The 17,536-nt window shown below is 34.2% G+C and overlaps 3 protein-coding genes across 3 annotated transcripts in view; all 3 read left to right on the forward strand.

Moving 5' to 3' along the window:
- Positions 1–17,536, forward strand: part of LOC130892156 (uncharacterized) — a 41,346-nt gene that overhangs the window by 17,511 nt on the left and 6,299 nt on the right. The gene's annotated exons all lie outside the window — the stretch shown is intronic.
- LOC130892455 (uncharacterized) lies at positions 4,592–5,857 on the forward strand. Its single transcript, XM_057797886.1, has one exon. The coding sequence runs from the start codon at positions 4,592–4,594 to the stop codon at positions 5,855–5,857; it is 1,266 nt and encodes a 421-aa protein (XP_057653869.1).
- On the forward strand, positions 12,915–13,508 carry LOC130892461 (uncharacterized). The gene has a single exon (XM_057797893.1). It carries the CDS (start codon positions 12,915–12,917, stop codon positions 13,506–13,508), a length of 594 nt encoding a protein of 197 aa, XP_057653876.1.

Genomic DNA, 17,536 nt, shown 5'->3' on the forward strand with positions numbered 1-17,536 from the left:
TGCAAAAATGGGACCTCGTTGATCAAACCTAGCATTTTGTAGGACAAATATTTTTTCGGCTACTTTAGATTATTATTATAAGAATTATAAATTAAAAAACCAGTTAGTAATAAATTTTTGATAACCACTAAATCAACAAATTATGTCCTCATTACCCCTGTTAGCTACCACAATCGAGCATTTTCGTAAAGGAAATTCTTGGGCGTCTCATTGAAACGAAGCTACTCACGAAGTTTCAACTTGATACTAATTATTTTTACATCTAGTATTTGTACTACAACCTAAGAGTGTCGGACTAGAAAAACGTTCCACGTAATGTGTAGGACAATGTGGGCGTTAAATTATATAATTATTAACTAACCAACAAAAAAAAAATCAGCTGGTTAGTAATAATTTTTCATGACCTCGTAAATAGTACATGTTGCAAAAATGGGACCTCGTTGATCAAACCTAGCATTTTGTAGGACAAATATTTTTTCGGCTAATTTAGATTATTATTATAAGAATTATAAATAAAAAAACCAGTTAGTAATGAATTTTTGATAACCACTAAATCAACAAATTATGTTCTCATTACCCCTGTTAGCTACCACTTACGAAATTTTTGTACTAGCTAATGTTGGGCGTCTCGTCAAAATGAAGCTACTGACGAAAAATTAGCTTGTTAGTAATCACTTACGAAAAAGGGCGAGGGATCCCGGTCTATTCGTCGTCGTTAGAGATTTTGTTTTGAATAAAGGTTTTATGATGTAGTGATATTTTTCAGTACTTGACCCATTAAGACGATCTAACGTGTCTAAATGAACTTCAGTTGTTGTCAAAAGATTTTTATAGTTCTGTAAATCTTGATCATTGTAACTGGGGTCTCGGTAAAATAGAAGCTCATACAAGCCTGGTGTTCCAATTACATATCTTCCTCCTTTGTTTTTCTCAGGTAGTATGTTTATATTACCGTTTTTTCCATCAAATGCAATTCGACGTTTGCCTAATGACCAACCGATTTCATCGTTGTATATCGGACCATAATTTTTATCAATTTTATCATCTTTTTGGAAGTAATCTTCAATGAACTGATGACTGATGGCTGGATATTGGTCCAAATAGTCTGCGAAAGCTTCCTGGGAAATTTCGGGGCGCATCTCTTCTGGAGATTCAGAACGTGTAATATTTCCGAATTCATCGGTTTCGGCCACCGGTTCCGTTTCGAGAAAAGGTGTAAACTCATCATCAGGTTCTTCCTTCTTTATTTCCTCTTTTGGATTTAAATTTGTAATCGTTTTTTGTAATGTCTTTGAGGATTGCACAATTTCTTCAAGTGGTTTAGATATCGGCTTGAATAGTTTATTAATAGACTCATCTTGCTCTGATTTACCTAATTTCAACGACAAGTATTTTTTGCGAATCGATCGTGCAAGTTCGGACACTTTTTTCTTGCGCAATGCATTAGCAACCTTATCGTCAGACATTTTGGTATGGACTAAAGATGCAGCTTACAATTTTATATATTTATCGAATCCTTTGCGATACCTACCACCATTAAGGGTAAAATCCTTCATAATTACCTAAGTACCATAGCGATCACACCAACACTTTGAACACACATTTTTGAATGTGTCAAACGTCATGTCTGGAGATACGTGTTCGTCGAATATATGTTTCAAGTTCACCTCATCCTGCTTGAATAACTCAATAACATTACAATTGTCGCGAATAAGCTGTTTCGGTATTTTTGAGTATGTTTGACAAAGATATGCAGCATCAATATCTTTATGTCTACACATGGAGTAGTATTCACAAATTTTCTGCTGACCGTCACAGGCTACGTCATCGAATAAAAAGATGGAATTTGGTCGAGCTTTCTCTGGACTAATTATTTCCTCATTGTCTTTAAATGGGAAATACCCAACACCCTTGACTTGCGCTATAACTTCTTGTAGCAATTGATACTTGGTTGAAATAACGATTTTGAATAGACATAAACATTTTTGAATTTCGCACCATTTGGATTGAATAGGAGCGCCAGCACGACGTTCGTCTTACCACACCCACTGGGGCACCCACCCCGGCACGGAAAGAATTTGGCAACAATTTACCATGTTTGCCAACAGTTGGTGTTGAGGTGAAATCCAGATTTTCAATGGGTATAGTCTGCTCTTATTGAATTATTTTCATTGTGTGTGTCGTTTTTCGTAGTACTACTCTTTAAATATAGGTATCACCAATTAAGCGTGTCAGTCTTAATGTTGGTGTTTGAAGGAGAGGGTATTTTGAATTCTCTCATCAATAAACTACCTATTGAACTTCACTTACCTAGCTATCAGTACTGTGGACGTAAGTAAACCACCCCCCACCCTTTTTCCGAAAAATTTTTTTTTTTTTAGCTGGTACAAAATTGGAAAAACGTCTTGATCGTGGAGATCCGGGCATCAACCCCTTGGACGCTGCTTGTAAACAACACGATATTTCTTACTGGAAGAATAAGTCTCTCGAAGAACGACACAAAGCCGATCAGATACTTGAAGATAAAGCTTGGGCACGCGTCAAATCAAAAGACGCTTCACTGGGAGAGAAAGCTGCTGCATTACTTGTAACAGGCGGAATGAAGGTGAAAAGAAAGCTGGGAATGGGTTGTCGTCGCAAACGTCGTTCCTTGCATCGAGATGTTATTTTGAAAGTGGGAAAGTCATTGAAGAGAGGAACATCTTTGAAAGACACCGCAAAGTTTGCCTTACGAGCAGCCAAAGCACTTATTAAAGAATTTGGTGGCAAAAAAGAAGTCGAGGTTCCTCGAGTAATACCTGTAGCGAAATCCGGAGGTTTCCTACCACTTATTCCTTTGTTTGCCGGTCTTTCGGCACTTGGAGCTTTGTCAGGTGGTGCTGCTGGGATTGCAAAAACCGTCATTGATGCTAAGCATGCGCAAAAGAAATTGGAGGAAGATGTACGTCATAATAAGGCTATGGAACGTGTAGGATCTGGCCTATACTTGAAAAAGTATTCAAAAGGTGGATTTGGATTGTATTTAAAAAAAAACAAAAAAAAAACTAATAAAGCTACCCAATCACGCACTATCTGACTTTGACATTGCGCATTATGCAAAATTACTTAAAATACCACATTTTCGAGGAGTTTTCATGCGAGACACCCTCTCCAAAGACGGTCCTCGAAGACAAGAATGCGCAGTGGTTAATTTAGATGTCTCTAAGAATAGTGGAAGTCATTGGGTGGCTTACAGAAAGATAAACAACGATGTAGAGTATTTTGATTCATTTGGTAATTTGAAGCCGCCGAAAGAAGTTGTTGAATATCTGGGAAAGAGTGCGAGAATTTTCTACAACAATACCCAATATCAAAACTACAATCAAATAAATTGCGGACATTTGTGTTTGAAATTTCTACAGCAACAATGACGAGCGTAGAACTATTACTACAACATATCTACCATGGAAAAACATTGAATAGTTTTACTGCCGAAGAACTAAAGCACTTTCCCATTGAACATCTAATAGAGTGTGTAAGACCTTGGGAATTGTTGGATATGTGGCATAAACTTCCCAATGAATATCGAGGAAATTTTGAACTACAAATACGACTACCTTGTTTCATCCATTACAACCGACCTGATTGGACAACACATTGTGATGGTCCTCCGAGTTCTCAAGCCACTTGTTTTCTTTGTAACAATAAATAGAATAAACAAGTAGTATTATTTAAATTCAAACATCACCCGAATTCCATTAGTCACCATGTCACAGTTGCTGAGAGTAAACAGCATCAATCATGAATTTACCTTTCAACCTACTACGCCTATTGTGCTCGATCCGAATAATGATTACGAAATAGCTTTGCGATCTTTTCATTCTTATCACAGTATACCAAACATTGAAAATTGTAAGTTTTACTACTACGATACCAAGGGCAAGCTTCAAAGTTTTGATTTTCCCACAGGATGTTACGAAATTGCCGATCTTGAAGCGTTTATACGAGATAAACTGGGTGTGGACAATTCAACTAGACCAGAGGGTATATTTTCACTAAAACCCAATCACAATACGTTGAAATGTGAAATTTCCAGTAAATACAAAATTTCATTCAAAGAAGATAATAGTCTTGGGAGAATTTTGAGTTTTTCACCGAAAATACTCTACGCAAACAAAATACACTCGTCAGATCTCCCCGTCAAAATCATTAAAGTATCTAGTATTCGCTTCGATTGTAACATTACCACTGGAGCCTTCGATGCAAACAGACCTGCTCATACTATATACGAATTCGTCATACAAGTGGATCCAGGATATTCCATAGACGAAATTCCTCATAATTTGCTCTATTTACCTGTTATACCACAACGTGAAATAACCAATATCACCGTCATCGCTTTAGACCAAGACGGTCAGCCTGTAAACTTTCGTGGAGAACTAAGTACGTTGGTGTTGGAGCTTAGAGCGCGCGAAGCAAATGGGACTAATAATAAATCATAAAAGACAGTCTACAGAGCATTCAACTTCATTAGATAAGCTACCATCAAAGCTGAAGCAACTCACGTTCGCAAACAAATTGGTTCTGCAATCGTTGGGTTTTAAATTGAAAAATGACAACAATGTATGGAAAACGTCAACGCCAAAACGACAACATGCCTCCAATGTTTGATATCTACCGTAAGCCGATGTTTGACGATTCAATTCGAAAGGCTGAATACAGAACCTATGCTCCATTTATAAAGTCATTCAATTGCAGTGACATTGTGGAGTTTAGCATTAATCAGGTTGATTCGTTCTTTGCAATGAGCGAAACTTTGTTGTGCATTAAAGGTTCGCTTGAAATACACGGAGCTGGTGACGTAAAATTAGCAAATAATGTTGGAGCCTTTCTATTCGATTCATGTACGTACAGTGAAAGTGCGAGGGAAATGGAAACAGTTCGGGATCCTGGAATAGTAAGTGCCGTACGTGCTATGACTTGTTATAACCAAGAAGATTCCAATCATATGGCTATAGCCGGCTGGAATTACCCGAAAGATCCTATTCTGAATGTTAGCGACAAGTCCTTCAACCTTCAAATACCTCTCAAACATATTTTCAGCATTTTCAACGATTATTCAATGATTACATGTGGGCGTCAAACAATACGACTAGTTCGGGCACGCAATGATAATGATTGCTTATATATTACTGAAAAGAATGTCTCTGGAACGCTCTCCACTACAACAGCTAAAATAAACATTACAAGCGTTGGGCTAAAAGTTAAACATATCTTTTCTAATGACGACATAAAATTAAATCTCATGAAATCCATTCAAAAAGATCAACCTATAGTTATTCCATTTAGGAAGTGGGAGTTACACGAATTACCCTCAATTACTAAAGGAGCAAGACATGAAGTTTGGGCTGTCAAGACATCCACTTCAGTTGAAAGACCTCGTTTTGTTATTGTTTTCTTTCAAACCCACAAACGTAACTTGAGTACAGCTGACCCGACTTTATTTGACAATACCGACGTACAAAGTATAAGACTGTCACTTAATGGTGATTATTGGCCCAATGAAAGAATGCAATTGGATTTCGCTAAAACTGATTACAATGAAGCCTATTTTAACTATACTGAATTCTATCCTAACTACGCAAACTCCACACAGAAGCGCCCCCTGTTGGATTATTCTTCTTTCAAGAAACGAGCATTGTTTGTTATCGATTGTTCAAAACAGGAGGAAAGCATGAAGGCATCCACAGTCGATGTGAAACTTGACATTGAAGCAAACATAGGTTTTCCCGAAAATACCAAAGTCTATTGCATCATAATTCACGATTGTGTAATGGAATACTTCCCCATCACACAAATTGTTAAAAGCTTGAACTAGATGTTGTGAGTTAGTGTTCGAGCAGACGTCAACATGAGAGTAGCTTTTGTAGACATTCAAGGTTTTGTCGTAGACGGTCTTTTCGTTGCCAAAGAGCTCACCATAGAAATTGGCTTCAAAAGTTCACATTACATATTTTTACCACCGCAACCGTTTTCTACATTAAGTAACGAGGACAAAAAGACCACATCATACTTGGAAAGAAATGTGCACGGCATTCGATATTCTTCAGGAGATGTAGAATATTCTAAAGTAAATGAAATATTAGAAAGCAAGTTATTGTATGTCGCAGACTACATTTACGTTCGAGAACAACAAAAAGTCGAGTTTATGCAAAAGAAATGTCACATTTTCGGTATTTTTCCACATATTATTGACGTTTGCAAATTTGATGGTACACCCTGTGAAACTGGAAACTTTGCTCAAGATCCAAACCCCTGTCACGCATCTGGACTATTTTCATGTACTGAAAGAAATGTACAACGTCTCCGTCACTGGTTTTTAAATACTGTATCACCCTTATAAATAAAGTTTTTTTTTTTTTTAAATATGGGTTTTATTGAAACACTCTGTATATTCATCAACTTTTATATTACATGAAGATTGGAATTTTCGTTTTACAATTTTTAAAATTAAAACAAATACAGCCACTAATATTACACATGACATAGCAAAAACAGAATTAATTTCATTTTTTATATCCCCTTCTGTTCTGTTGAACATGGTGTAGGTTGAATACGTCTTAACGGATAAGTAGTTTGCGGCAATCTACGGGCCAACTGATGGACCTCTTCAGGCACCCAGTGAAGACTGCTCCACGTCACTTTCTTATCAAATAAACTAAGATTCTGCATTTGTTTCATAAGCTCTCTTTTATCTCCATAGAAAGCAATATCTTTCTTTAATTCACCAATGCTATTCTCTCTAATTCTTCAATTCGACGTCTGTACTCTTCTGAAGACATATTACGAAAGAGAACATTCTCATACGTAGACACGTTTGATGGTCGTTTGACTTAACGACGTGACGTTTGACATAACGACAAGAGAGATACATTTCATGAATATTGTTTTTACTGCTATTACATAAAGATATATTGGAAACTAACAAAAACACAAGAATTTTAAAAATAATTTTATTATAAGAAAACGACAATATTCTACATTTATGAGAGAGATACATTCCATGAATATTGTTTTTACTGCTTTTTCTTAAATAAAAGCTCACATTATCGCTGAAACTCTTTATTACTCTCGTGACTGTCATAGTATAACACTTATACATGAAGGATGACATCACAATGACCAGTGGAAAGAAAAAAAAAAAATAAAAATACATTTCTAATAAAACCCTGTTGGGCACAGACTTATGTCTAACACTAACAACGCTCATATAAATCACCTAAAACGCATACTAAAAAACTATGATAAAACAGATATTTTGATGTGGCATTATGAACCGCCACCGTTCATAATACCGCAAAAACACAGGAATAATTTTATAATAAGAAAACGATAATATTCTACATTTATGAGAGAGAGAGAGAGAGAGAGATACATTCCATGAATATTGTTTTTACTGCATAGCGGCCTCAAAAGTATCAATGTCACTGTCTATATCAGAATCATCAAAACGATTATTTCTAGGCATCTCATGTAAATTATTAATACAGGACTCATGTGATTTTATCATGAATAAGACTTTGTTAAAACAACTCTGACACCAATAGGACATTTCTTGATATACACATTCAACAATTTCGTCACCATCAAATACTTCATGACAGTGATCATAATTAACAAAAATGTTCTTTTTTAAATATTTATGGACCGTTCTAAATACAAAATAACATGATTTACAAACATTTATACGATATTGTGGAAGCCAATATCCACTAGACCATACGCAGTAAGTAGATTCTTCAAACATATCTCCCCAATTTGTTTTACTTAATATAGTGTTTCTTAAATATAACGGTATTTCTTTATTATAGTCAATATATTCTATTCCAATGGATGAAGAATTTGGATTACTCTCAGCCTCTTTTATCATCGCATTCCATTTGTAAACAGGAAATTTTTTCACAATTTTTTCGGTTAATTTCCGAGGAAGAGGGGATTGCTCTGCGAAATCGGCTGCTGACTTTATCGTTTCACAAATTTTTATGATGCATAATTCCATTAATGTTGAGGAGTTCATTATCTACAAGAGAGTAAGTTTGGAATACTATAATGACCCCACGGCAGCGTATCATAACTATTGGTAATCAAATATCTTTTATCGTCATGAGGACTTAGCGCAATTTTTGTCTGTTCTATGCTATATACGTTATGAGCATATGACCTAATACAGCGTTGAGTAATATTTTTTTCTTTGAAATCATTTAAACAGTTTACATAATCTTCAAAATTTATTTTGTTTTTTACTACATTATATCGAACTCCTTTTGCCTTTTTTACTATTGCACCTGATTGAACTTTAAAAGAATACATTTTAGACTTCAAGCCTGCAAAATGAGTCATAATTTGGCCTTTGTTTTCATCTTTCATAACTCCCAGAACTTTTTTATTTACCTGTGGAATATTATAGTTATTATTGATGGGGTAATCTGAAGTATCGAATTTTGTTAAATCAGCTTTTAGCACCTCCTCATATGCATCATCACAGATGCTTGCGGTGTTCGGGAGCAAATGGAAAATCTCTGTGAAGATCATGTAATTCATGTGGATACTCCAAGTCTACTTGTAATATATATCCTACGGAAGAATTATCTGCCACAGACATAACATCAAAATTTTCATTATCTAACCATTCAAATCCTCCGTATGGTAATGGTTCACACATAGCCCACCCGTATAAATTATTGACGTCCAGGTAGAGTAAGTACTTTGAGGGTTTTGTAGAATCATATTCAGGCATGTACTTATTGTTAGCATTCGATAATCTACTGCTACAAACCGAAATTCCTCCTCGAATTGCTTTCTCGATATTCATGATCATGTCTACGTCATGCAATAACTCTAATTTACATCCTACATATTTCAACATACAGTCCCAAGTATATCCAGGCATTGTATAGTACCATGCAGGGTCTAAACCATAAGTAATTGAACATTTTCTTCGAAATTGTTCGAAAACATCTGATAAAAGTAAAACATCGGTCTTTAAGTACAGATCAGAATACTGACCCAAATTTTCAAAATCAAATGATTTCCACACTGCATGAGCATGAGAATACTTCTCAATACTGATGTTTTTATCCTCCAATTTATTATAAAATGCCTCTATTGGTGGTAGTTCACAAGTATTTAATTTTTCCCAACTATCTATAAAATCGTAACAGAAAACCCCTTTTTTGGCTATTAATTTAAATTGTTCGACACTTAAATTACTAAATTCTCTTTTGGAAATTTTTAAATCATTATCATTCAATGTAGCAGCCAATTCTTCCAAAGAAGCACCCAAAAACCTCAGTGAATCTATGAATCGAAATTTTATATTTGTATCTGAATCGTTAAGTGTAAATGAAATGTATTTTTCTTTATTTATGGGGAGTAAACTGATGTTTCCTCTTTTACTTAATTCCGAAATGATGAAATGGCTATCGTAGTTACTTAAGTTATGGAAAACTGTAGGTACAACAAACAGTTTTTTGAAATTTAAATTGCATGCTTGATGTGCAAAATTTCTAAACTTCCCCGTAAAATGATCGTGATCTCTAACAATGATATCTGTAGAGGAAAAACCCTTTTCACATATGTGAAAATCTGGTTTTTCTTCCATAGGTGTAATAGTTTTAATTTCTGATTTAATACTTTCAGCTAAATTCGATAATTCATTTGCAAACCAATCCATGCAATCTCTACCTCTGTAGCTCTTGAAAAAACTCAAGTCTTCGTTGTAGCTACATTTTACATAGTAACCAGCACTATATGCTATATGTTTTTGATATTTATTTGTCTTATTATGAAGCTGTGTTTTATCTGTAAATTGTTCTAGCATGCACTCAAAGTCGGCATAAACTACAAAAGGCGTAGTTTGTTTATATATATAATTTATAAAACTAACAGATTCATATTTTGGAAAAGACATTTTATAATTATTTAATTCAGAGCATAATTTCAAGTGGACATTCAATTTACTTTCACTACTGAAATAATTTATGCAGCTATTGCAAATAAATTTTTTATATGTAGTTTTACTTAACTGACTATTAATTAAACGTGACAAATCTTTGATCCAGCAGTAGTGATATGTGATTTCTGAATTGTCATTATCTATAGGAGGTGCTTCATAATCGTTTAGCTTTGGAAAATATGTATTTTGAATTAATAAAACATTTACATGTTTCTCGTGTATTGATTTAGCAAGACTTACTGGATATACTTTGTAAAATGGTTTTTTATTATTTATTTCAATTAAATCCAAGGCATAGACATTGACGGAAATGTTATTAGATTTTTCAAACTTTGAAATTTGATGCAGGGGCATCGGAGCTTCCAAGTCTTGTGTATTCAAGACTTTATGATTTTTGGCTGGGTACAAAGCACTAACAATTGACCAATAAAAACATGCTTGGTCAGAATTTTTAATGTTTATGCACCCTCGCTTTTTTTGAATAGGTTCTGGAAGTTTAATATAAGATGAGCCGTTTCCAATTTCAAATTTATTGATATTTACTTCTAAAGAAATAATTTTACTTAATGCAAAACCAGAGTCCCTCTCTTGAAATTCTGATAATTTAAAATTAATTTTATCTTTGACGTTCTCGAAAAACCATCGCTCTATATCGGTCGATACATCGATAATAGAATTTTTAGTCATAAAATAATGGAAACTAGATATTTCATTTTCACCAAATTTTTTAATGAACTCTCCACAAAAACAAACATAAACTTTAACAACAGAATATTTTTTCCTAAAAATTTCCCTTATTTTATTTTTAAAAATTATTTGACAATTATTTAAAAATTGCCTTAAGTCCTTATGATATAAATTTACTATAAGTCCGGTTTTAATTCTTCTTGTAAATGCAGAAGCTACATTTTCCCATTTAACCCTATTTTTCAGTTTATTATTCAGCCCCATACCTATATTCCTATTTGAAATAAGTTGTTTAAAATGTTTGAAATGTCCTATGTATGTTTGTAATTTCCTAATTGTACCTACATGCAGTCCTCCTTTTTTAATTGTCAAATTACATACTTTAATTTGTTTTTTCAATCGATTCAACCAAATTTCCACATCTCTATCCGTTATCTTATCAAACAATATTTTTCTGACATTTTTAATGACTTGCAGTAAATTTTCAGATTTTTTTACAATATTCATGGTACTCACCTCTCTCTCTCTGTGTCTTAGGCACGTCTATAGTTCCTCAATTTCAAATGACGCTAGCCGTTGATTTTTTCCAACATCCACTAATCCCTTGAATATAATTCCGTATTTTTCCCTTTCAAATTCTTCAATGACTGGTTTGTAGACACTTGTGACTCTGCGGTAAAAACACTACTTCTGTATCTAAATCCAATAAAACTGATTCTCCGAATTTGGAATTGACTATTTTTGCCTTCTTTATAGCCCTCAGAGTATTCAAAGGTAGATCTTGTATTTTTGTTATTGGTTTTCTCTCTGTAATTAGAGACGTTGCGTTAATTTTTTTTAAATCCATCTGAAAAGAGAGAGAGCGCGTAACCCACAAGAAAAAAAAATACTTACATTTTTTGTTAAGGCACAATTTTAACAGATACTAGTATTTGTTCTTCAGAGCTGGTTTCTCTTGCTGGCAGTGGAAGAGACCGACTCCAACACAATGCAACATCTTATTTATACTCATGTCACTATCTCCATACGATTGTGATAGAATGTTCTAGAAAAAATATTTTATTTGCGACAATTTTGTAATTTCCTGTAAATGTGGTCCATATGGTTTCCGATTATTCTAATAAATTTTCACTATTTCCTGTACATGTGGTCCATTTGGTTTAGAAATATTCTTATCAATTTCCTGCGTTATCAAAAAATTTCTTATTAATATTATATCTTTCTTGAAAACTCAACAAATAATCCTCAAGTTTAGTCAAATCATTTTCATTTGCGTACCCGAACCGGTGTAAATACTTCATAGCATACTGTTGGTCGACAACGCATAGTACTGGACATAGTACTGCAGCTAATATAATGATTAACATGATCTTCACTCTTTTGCTATCCTCAAAAAACTAATTTCCAATCACATTAATAACGGAATATATAATTTTTAAAAAACCCAAAGACTTTTAACCGACCTGGTATATCATCGCAACGAATCTGTCTCGATTACGTGCGTGATACCTTACATTGACAAAAAATCTCTTTTTATTTATACGTTATACTTTTATGTTACAAGATTAGCGAATAATAATGGTATATATAATTTTTTAAAACCCAAAGACTTTTAACCGACCTGGTATATCAGCGCTCCCGCTGTTATTATCGCAACGAATCTGTCTCGATTACGTTTGTGATACCTTACATTGACAAAAAATCTCTTTTCATTTATACGTTATACTTTTATGTTACAAGATTAGCGAATAATAATGGTATATATAATTTTTTAAAACCCAAAGACTTTTAACCGACCTGGTATATCAGCGCTCCCGCTGTTATCATCGCAACGAATATATAACTTTACGCATGCGCAAAAACGAAGTCTCTCTCTCTCTCTCTTACACATTGTCTCGCTGCTCTCTCTCTAACACACGGTTTTCCCTATTTCTGTAGTCAGACATACGTTGTTCATCTACTAACAAAGTAGCATGGTATGATGTTAGATAACTTTTGTTTTACTCTTAGCTAGAATCTGATTTTGTTACTACAGCTTGATAGAACTGTTGCATGTTGATTGGCGAGTAAAAATTGAGGTTATGGCAGAGAACAAAAAAAATTGAGATTTTTATCTGATTTATGCAATATGGCCTATGATGGACTACTTAACGGATCCCAATGATGGACCAGGGGTCTGAAATAAACAAAATAAATATATTGCTTTAGTAGTTTTTCTTTTCCATTTATAGAGATGGCATCCAAAAAAAGACAACAGTGGGACGAGCATGATATGCGACAGGCTATTGAGAACGTACAAGATCACAGTATGGGCTTTAAGTTGGCTGCAAAGACCTTCAATGTTCCCAAAACAACTTTGCGAAGGCGTTTGGCTAAACAGGACAGTTCCAAGGGTAATTTGGGAGGACGAACCGCAATTTTCTCTAAAGCCATCGAAGAGGAGATTGCAGGATATATTATTGATATGGAAACACGTTTTTTTGGTTTAACCTCTAAAGATTTGCGGCGGATGGTATTCGAAGTAGCCGAAAAAAATAAAATAGAGCATCGTTTCAATCGTGAAACAAAAATGGCAGGTTGGAAATGGGTGAGGGGATTCCTGAAGCGCAATCCACGAATTTCTTTGCGTAGTCCAGAAAGTATATCATTAGCTAGAGCCCAGGCTTTTAACAAGCCTAATATTCAAGCCTATTTCAATGCACTATCTAACACTCTGGAGCAGTACAACTTTCCTCCCGAAAATATATTTAATATGGATGAGTCAGGTTTGACTACGGTCCAAAAGAAATGTCAAAAAATTTACGCTTCAAAAGGTCGGAATATATAATTTTTAAAAAACCCAAAGACTTTTAACCGACCTGGTATATCAGCGCTCCTGCTGTTATCATCGCAACGAATATATAACTTTACGCATGCGCAAAAACGAAGTCTCTCTCTCTCTTACACATTGTCTCGCTGCTCTCTCTCTAACACACGGTTTTCCCTATTTCTGTACTCAGACATATGTTGTTCATCTACTCACTGACTTTTCTCTAATTCTTCAGTGATAAGCTGCTTTCCAAGATTTTTCATAAATTCCAGTCTTGTATCTATTCTTTCAATTTTGATACTTTTAAAAAGAATATATGAGGCGTTCATTTCCAAAAACGTCTAAATCCATTTTAGAAAATTTTCCATGACTGCCCCAAGAACTCCCAATATTTTAATTGTGTTTCCTTTAGGTAGGTTTCTGTCTTATTTTCGTTGTTATTTTGTTTAAGCAGATTGTTATGATCTCTATTTGCAAAGTTTTGGAATTACCTTCCGGTTTATAGAGCCACAGTGATCTCAAAACAAATGGATGTAGACCGTTTTGCTAGGACCAACATTTTTTCCGTATTTATCTTCTTTATTTACACTCAAGTAGTACAACCATGAATAATAAAACATTTCTTTTACCATAATTAAAAAAGTAGGCAGCAATTAAAAAGGAAAAAAAATTCAAAATTCATAAAAAAAATGTACAAAAATAGTTATATTTGGTAAATTATGTATTTATTTACAGAACATTCATATTATTTCCAGAACGAAGATAAAAGTTAAAAGTACAAAAGATGACATTCAAAAGATAAAAGTTTGATGGTCGTTTATTATTTCAAAATATAGTAAAAACATAAAAATAATATAAACAAAATACAATGAGCTGTTATGTTATAAAACAGTAGATTGGGCTAAATTGCCTGAGTTAAAATATGTATCTTTCACACTTACTAACTGCTTACTACATTTTTATAATATTCTAACTCATTCAAGTTAGCCCAGTCACTTCCAAAATGTTTGCTCAAAGGTTAATAACGTCTTCTTTTTTTTGAAAACTCAAATATTGAGTGGAAGTAGAAATCATTTTCATGTTTTCACCATTCAACATTCCAAAAGTTTTGCCTTTTTTTGTAAAAGGTTTAAATTGGCAGACATCATTGTTATAAAAAGGTTCCCCCTTGATTAAAACATTTGTATGAGCTATGTTTCTCCTTAACAAAAACCTTTTAGCTTTGGAAAATGAGAAATGCCACTGGCCTGGAGGCCGAACAACGCAAGACAAAAATGATTTCCAATCGTAAACCTTAGGGGCCAGATTTATTGCAGTTGAGTTATTTGAAAAAATCTCTACGTATTTTTGTGGGTCAATAATGGTTGATTGTTTTTTAATCTCCTTTTCAATCCTTCCAAAAACTCGATCGGAAGGAAGGAATGAATGGCCAACAACAGGGAAGACAATCTCAACCTCTTTTATATTTTCACCCGCTATTTGGATTAGCCAAAATGCAACCATGCTCAAAACCACATAATTTATGTTTTGGCCACCACAGCCATCACAAAAGTTTTAGTTTAGAGAATGATAAAACATTTTCATCACGCGCAAAAACATTGATTAAAAAATCATAAACAGCACTGCCCACTTCATTAGAACTTTTGCGTTGTTCAACCTCGTCCCAGTGGTAACAAAACCCATTTTCATTGGTCTGCTTAGCTTTTGAGCTGCCTTTAACAATGGCAAGATTGTATTTATAAAATTGCCTCGAATAATAGGCACTTTGGTCGGGGACTTTTGGCAGAGGCAAGTTTTTTTGGCAGTCAAAGCTGATAATATAAGTATTGGGCTTCTCAGTTTTTAACTGCCTACAAAATTGTTTAGCTCGTTGAGCTAGTTTAGTTTTGGGGCTCCCAAATCCTAAATTAAAGCAGCAGTTGAAAATTTTCCTAAAGTATTTAGATTTTACAGGGATATTAGAAGATTCAGAGATGTACATTTTCCACATTTTGCTTATATTTAAGTCAGAGGGAAGGTAATGCCTGGTTGATTTTCCCCGGGAATAATGGCTTTCATCAACGACAAATTTCTTAATAAAATTAATGACATTTTCTTTTTTTAAAGCCCACGAAGTTGATTTCCTAGCTCCTCCCCTGTTTTCAGTTGGAAGTTTCCCTGTTTTATGAAACCGTTTTGTGACTCCCTGAACCCTTCCTTTAGATACTTGTAAAATACTTAAGAAAGCTTGCTGACACACCTGTATTTTTTTATTTTCTTCTTTTAGACAAAAATACTTAACGCTCACTTTTCTTGGTCTTTCACCTCTGCTTGAACGCATTCGCTGCTTTGGCTTACTTTCTGTGAATTTTAAAATAAAAGTATCTTGAGCAACCTGAAAAAAATATATCATCAGTAAGATATAATATACATACACCTAACGGTAACATCAAGAAATTACCTTTGTCTCGTGAGCGTAAAACCTAGTGAAAAATTTGTGTATATCCTGGGCACTCAGGGAACTGCATTGGTAGGTTTTATTTTTCTTTATATGGTTGCAGCTTAAAGTCTTAACCGGCAATCCAGTGGGTAAATATCTAAATTTGATGACAATATGATGAGAAAAATGGCAACAGTAATAACATGGTGAATGTTGAAAAAAACAATTTTTCCCATCAATTTCCATTTTTCAAAGAAAACATGGACCAAAAATACAGCATCACGTTGAACAAAATGAGCTTTGGGAAATGAATTCGATAAATGTTTTTCAACGAGACTTCAATAAGAAGCTCCAACCTTAAAATAAAAAGGAAATTGATGGCAAAATGTTTTTTCTTTTTTCAACCTTCACCTTAATATTCCATCCACCCATGACAACAAAATAAATTCAGTAATAACATATTTTCTTACCTTCTCCTTTTATCCTCGTTTTTTGCCAATTCGATTCTTCTCGCTTTTTGCCAATTCGATTCTTCTCGCTTTCTTTTCCTCGGTTTTTCAGTTATTTCCGGATGTAAATCCATTGGAAAAACGTTGTATTCCCGTAAAATCTTAAAACAATAATATTATTCGTTATTCACAACAACGTTTGCAGGATAACCGGCCAATAGCTGATAACCTAATCAGATCGCCGAACAGACTAGTCAGAGCGCTTCTGGTGGCTGAAATGTAAACTGATGGATCTAGACTGTTTTGTAAGTGGAACGAAAACTTCTAGCATCGTTTTCAACGGGATGTAGCCTGATTTGAAAGATATTGGTTCATGGGATGGTAAACTAAACAAAAATCTTTAAGAAAATGCAATAAAAAAATTTTTTTTTTGGACTTAGACAGTTTTGGAAATGAACGCCTCATATGCATTTGCTGCACATATATCTAATATTCTAAAGAAAATTGCCATAGGCCATCTTTGCGTTCTACGGCCAGTAGAATATAAAGCACATTTTTGATCTAGACTGTCAACGCCAGACTTCGTAGTATTATAAAAGTGAATCATTTCTGGTTTGTCGACATCAGGATCTTGAGCTGTTTTTTTGGTACATGTGATAACAAAGTGACATTTTCCGAAAAACCATAAAGGGAACTTCCAATTTGTCTCGTCCTGGCTGAAACTTAGGAGGTATTTCCGATTTATTTTTTTCAAAGTACCGACGTATGTCAAGTTTTTGGTCTTCAAAACATTAACCAATTCGATGGATGAAAACCAGTTATCAGCCGTTATGTTTCTATTGCTTCCTTGAATAGGTATTGATAAACGTAGTACTGCTTGAGTTGGAATCAACATTTTTTTTTCAGTTTCAGTAAGCGTATTCCCATCAGTTTTTTTCCCACAATATAGATATCCGTTATAAAAATAATTATTTCTTGAATCAGTTAGTGCCATTAGTTTCAGGCCATATTTGCATGGTTTCTGAGGTATATACATTTTAAATTTGGATCTTCCTCTAAAACTTATAAGCATTTCATCCACACAAGCCAAATGTCCTATAGTGTAAGCAGCTTGACAATTTGCAACAAATTTTTCAAATATTGCAGAAATAGGTGCTAGCGGATCATTCTCCTTTCGT

Source organism: Diorhabda carinulata, chromosome 4 (genome assembly GCF_026250575.1).
Source record: "Diorhabda carinulata isolate Delta chromosome 4, icDioCari1.1, whole genome shotgun sequence".
Lineage (NCBI taxonomy): Eukaryota > Metazoa > Arthropoda > Insecta > Coleoptera > Chrysomelidae > Diorhabda > Diorhabda carinulata.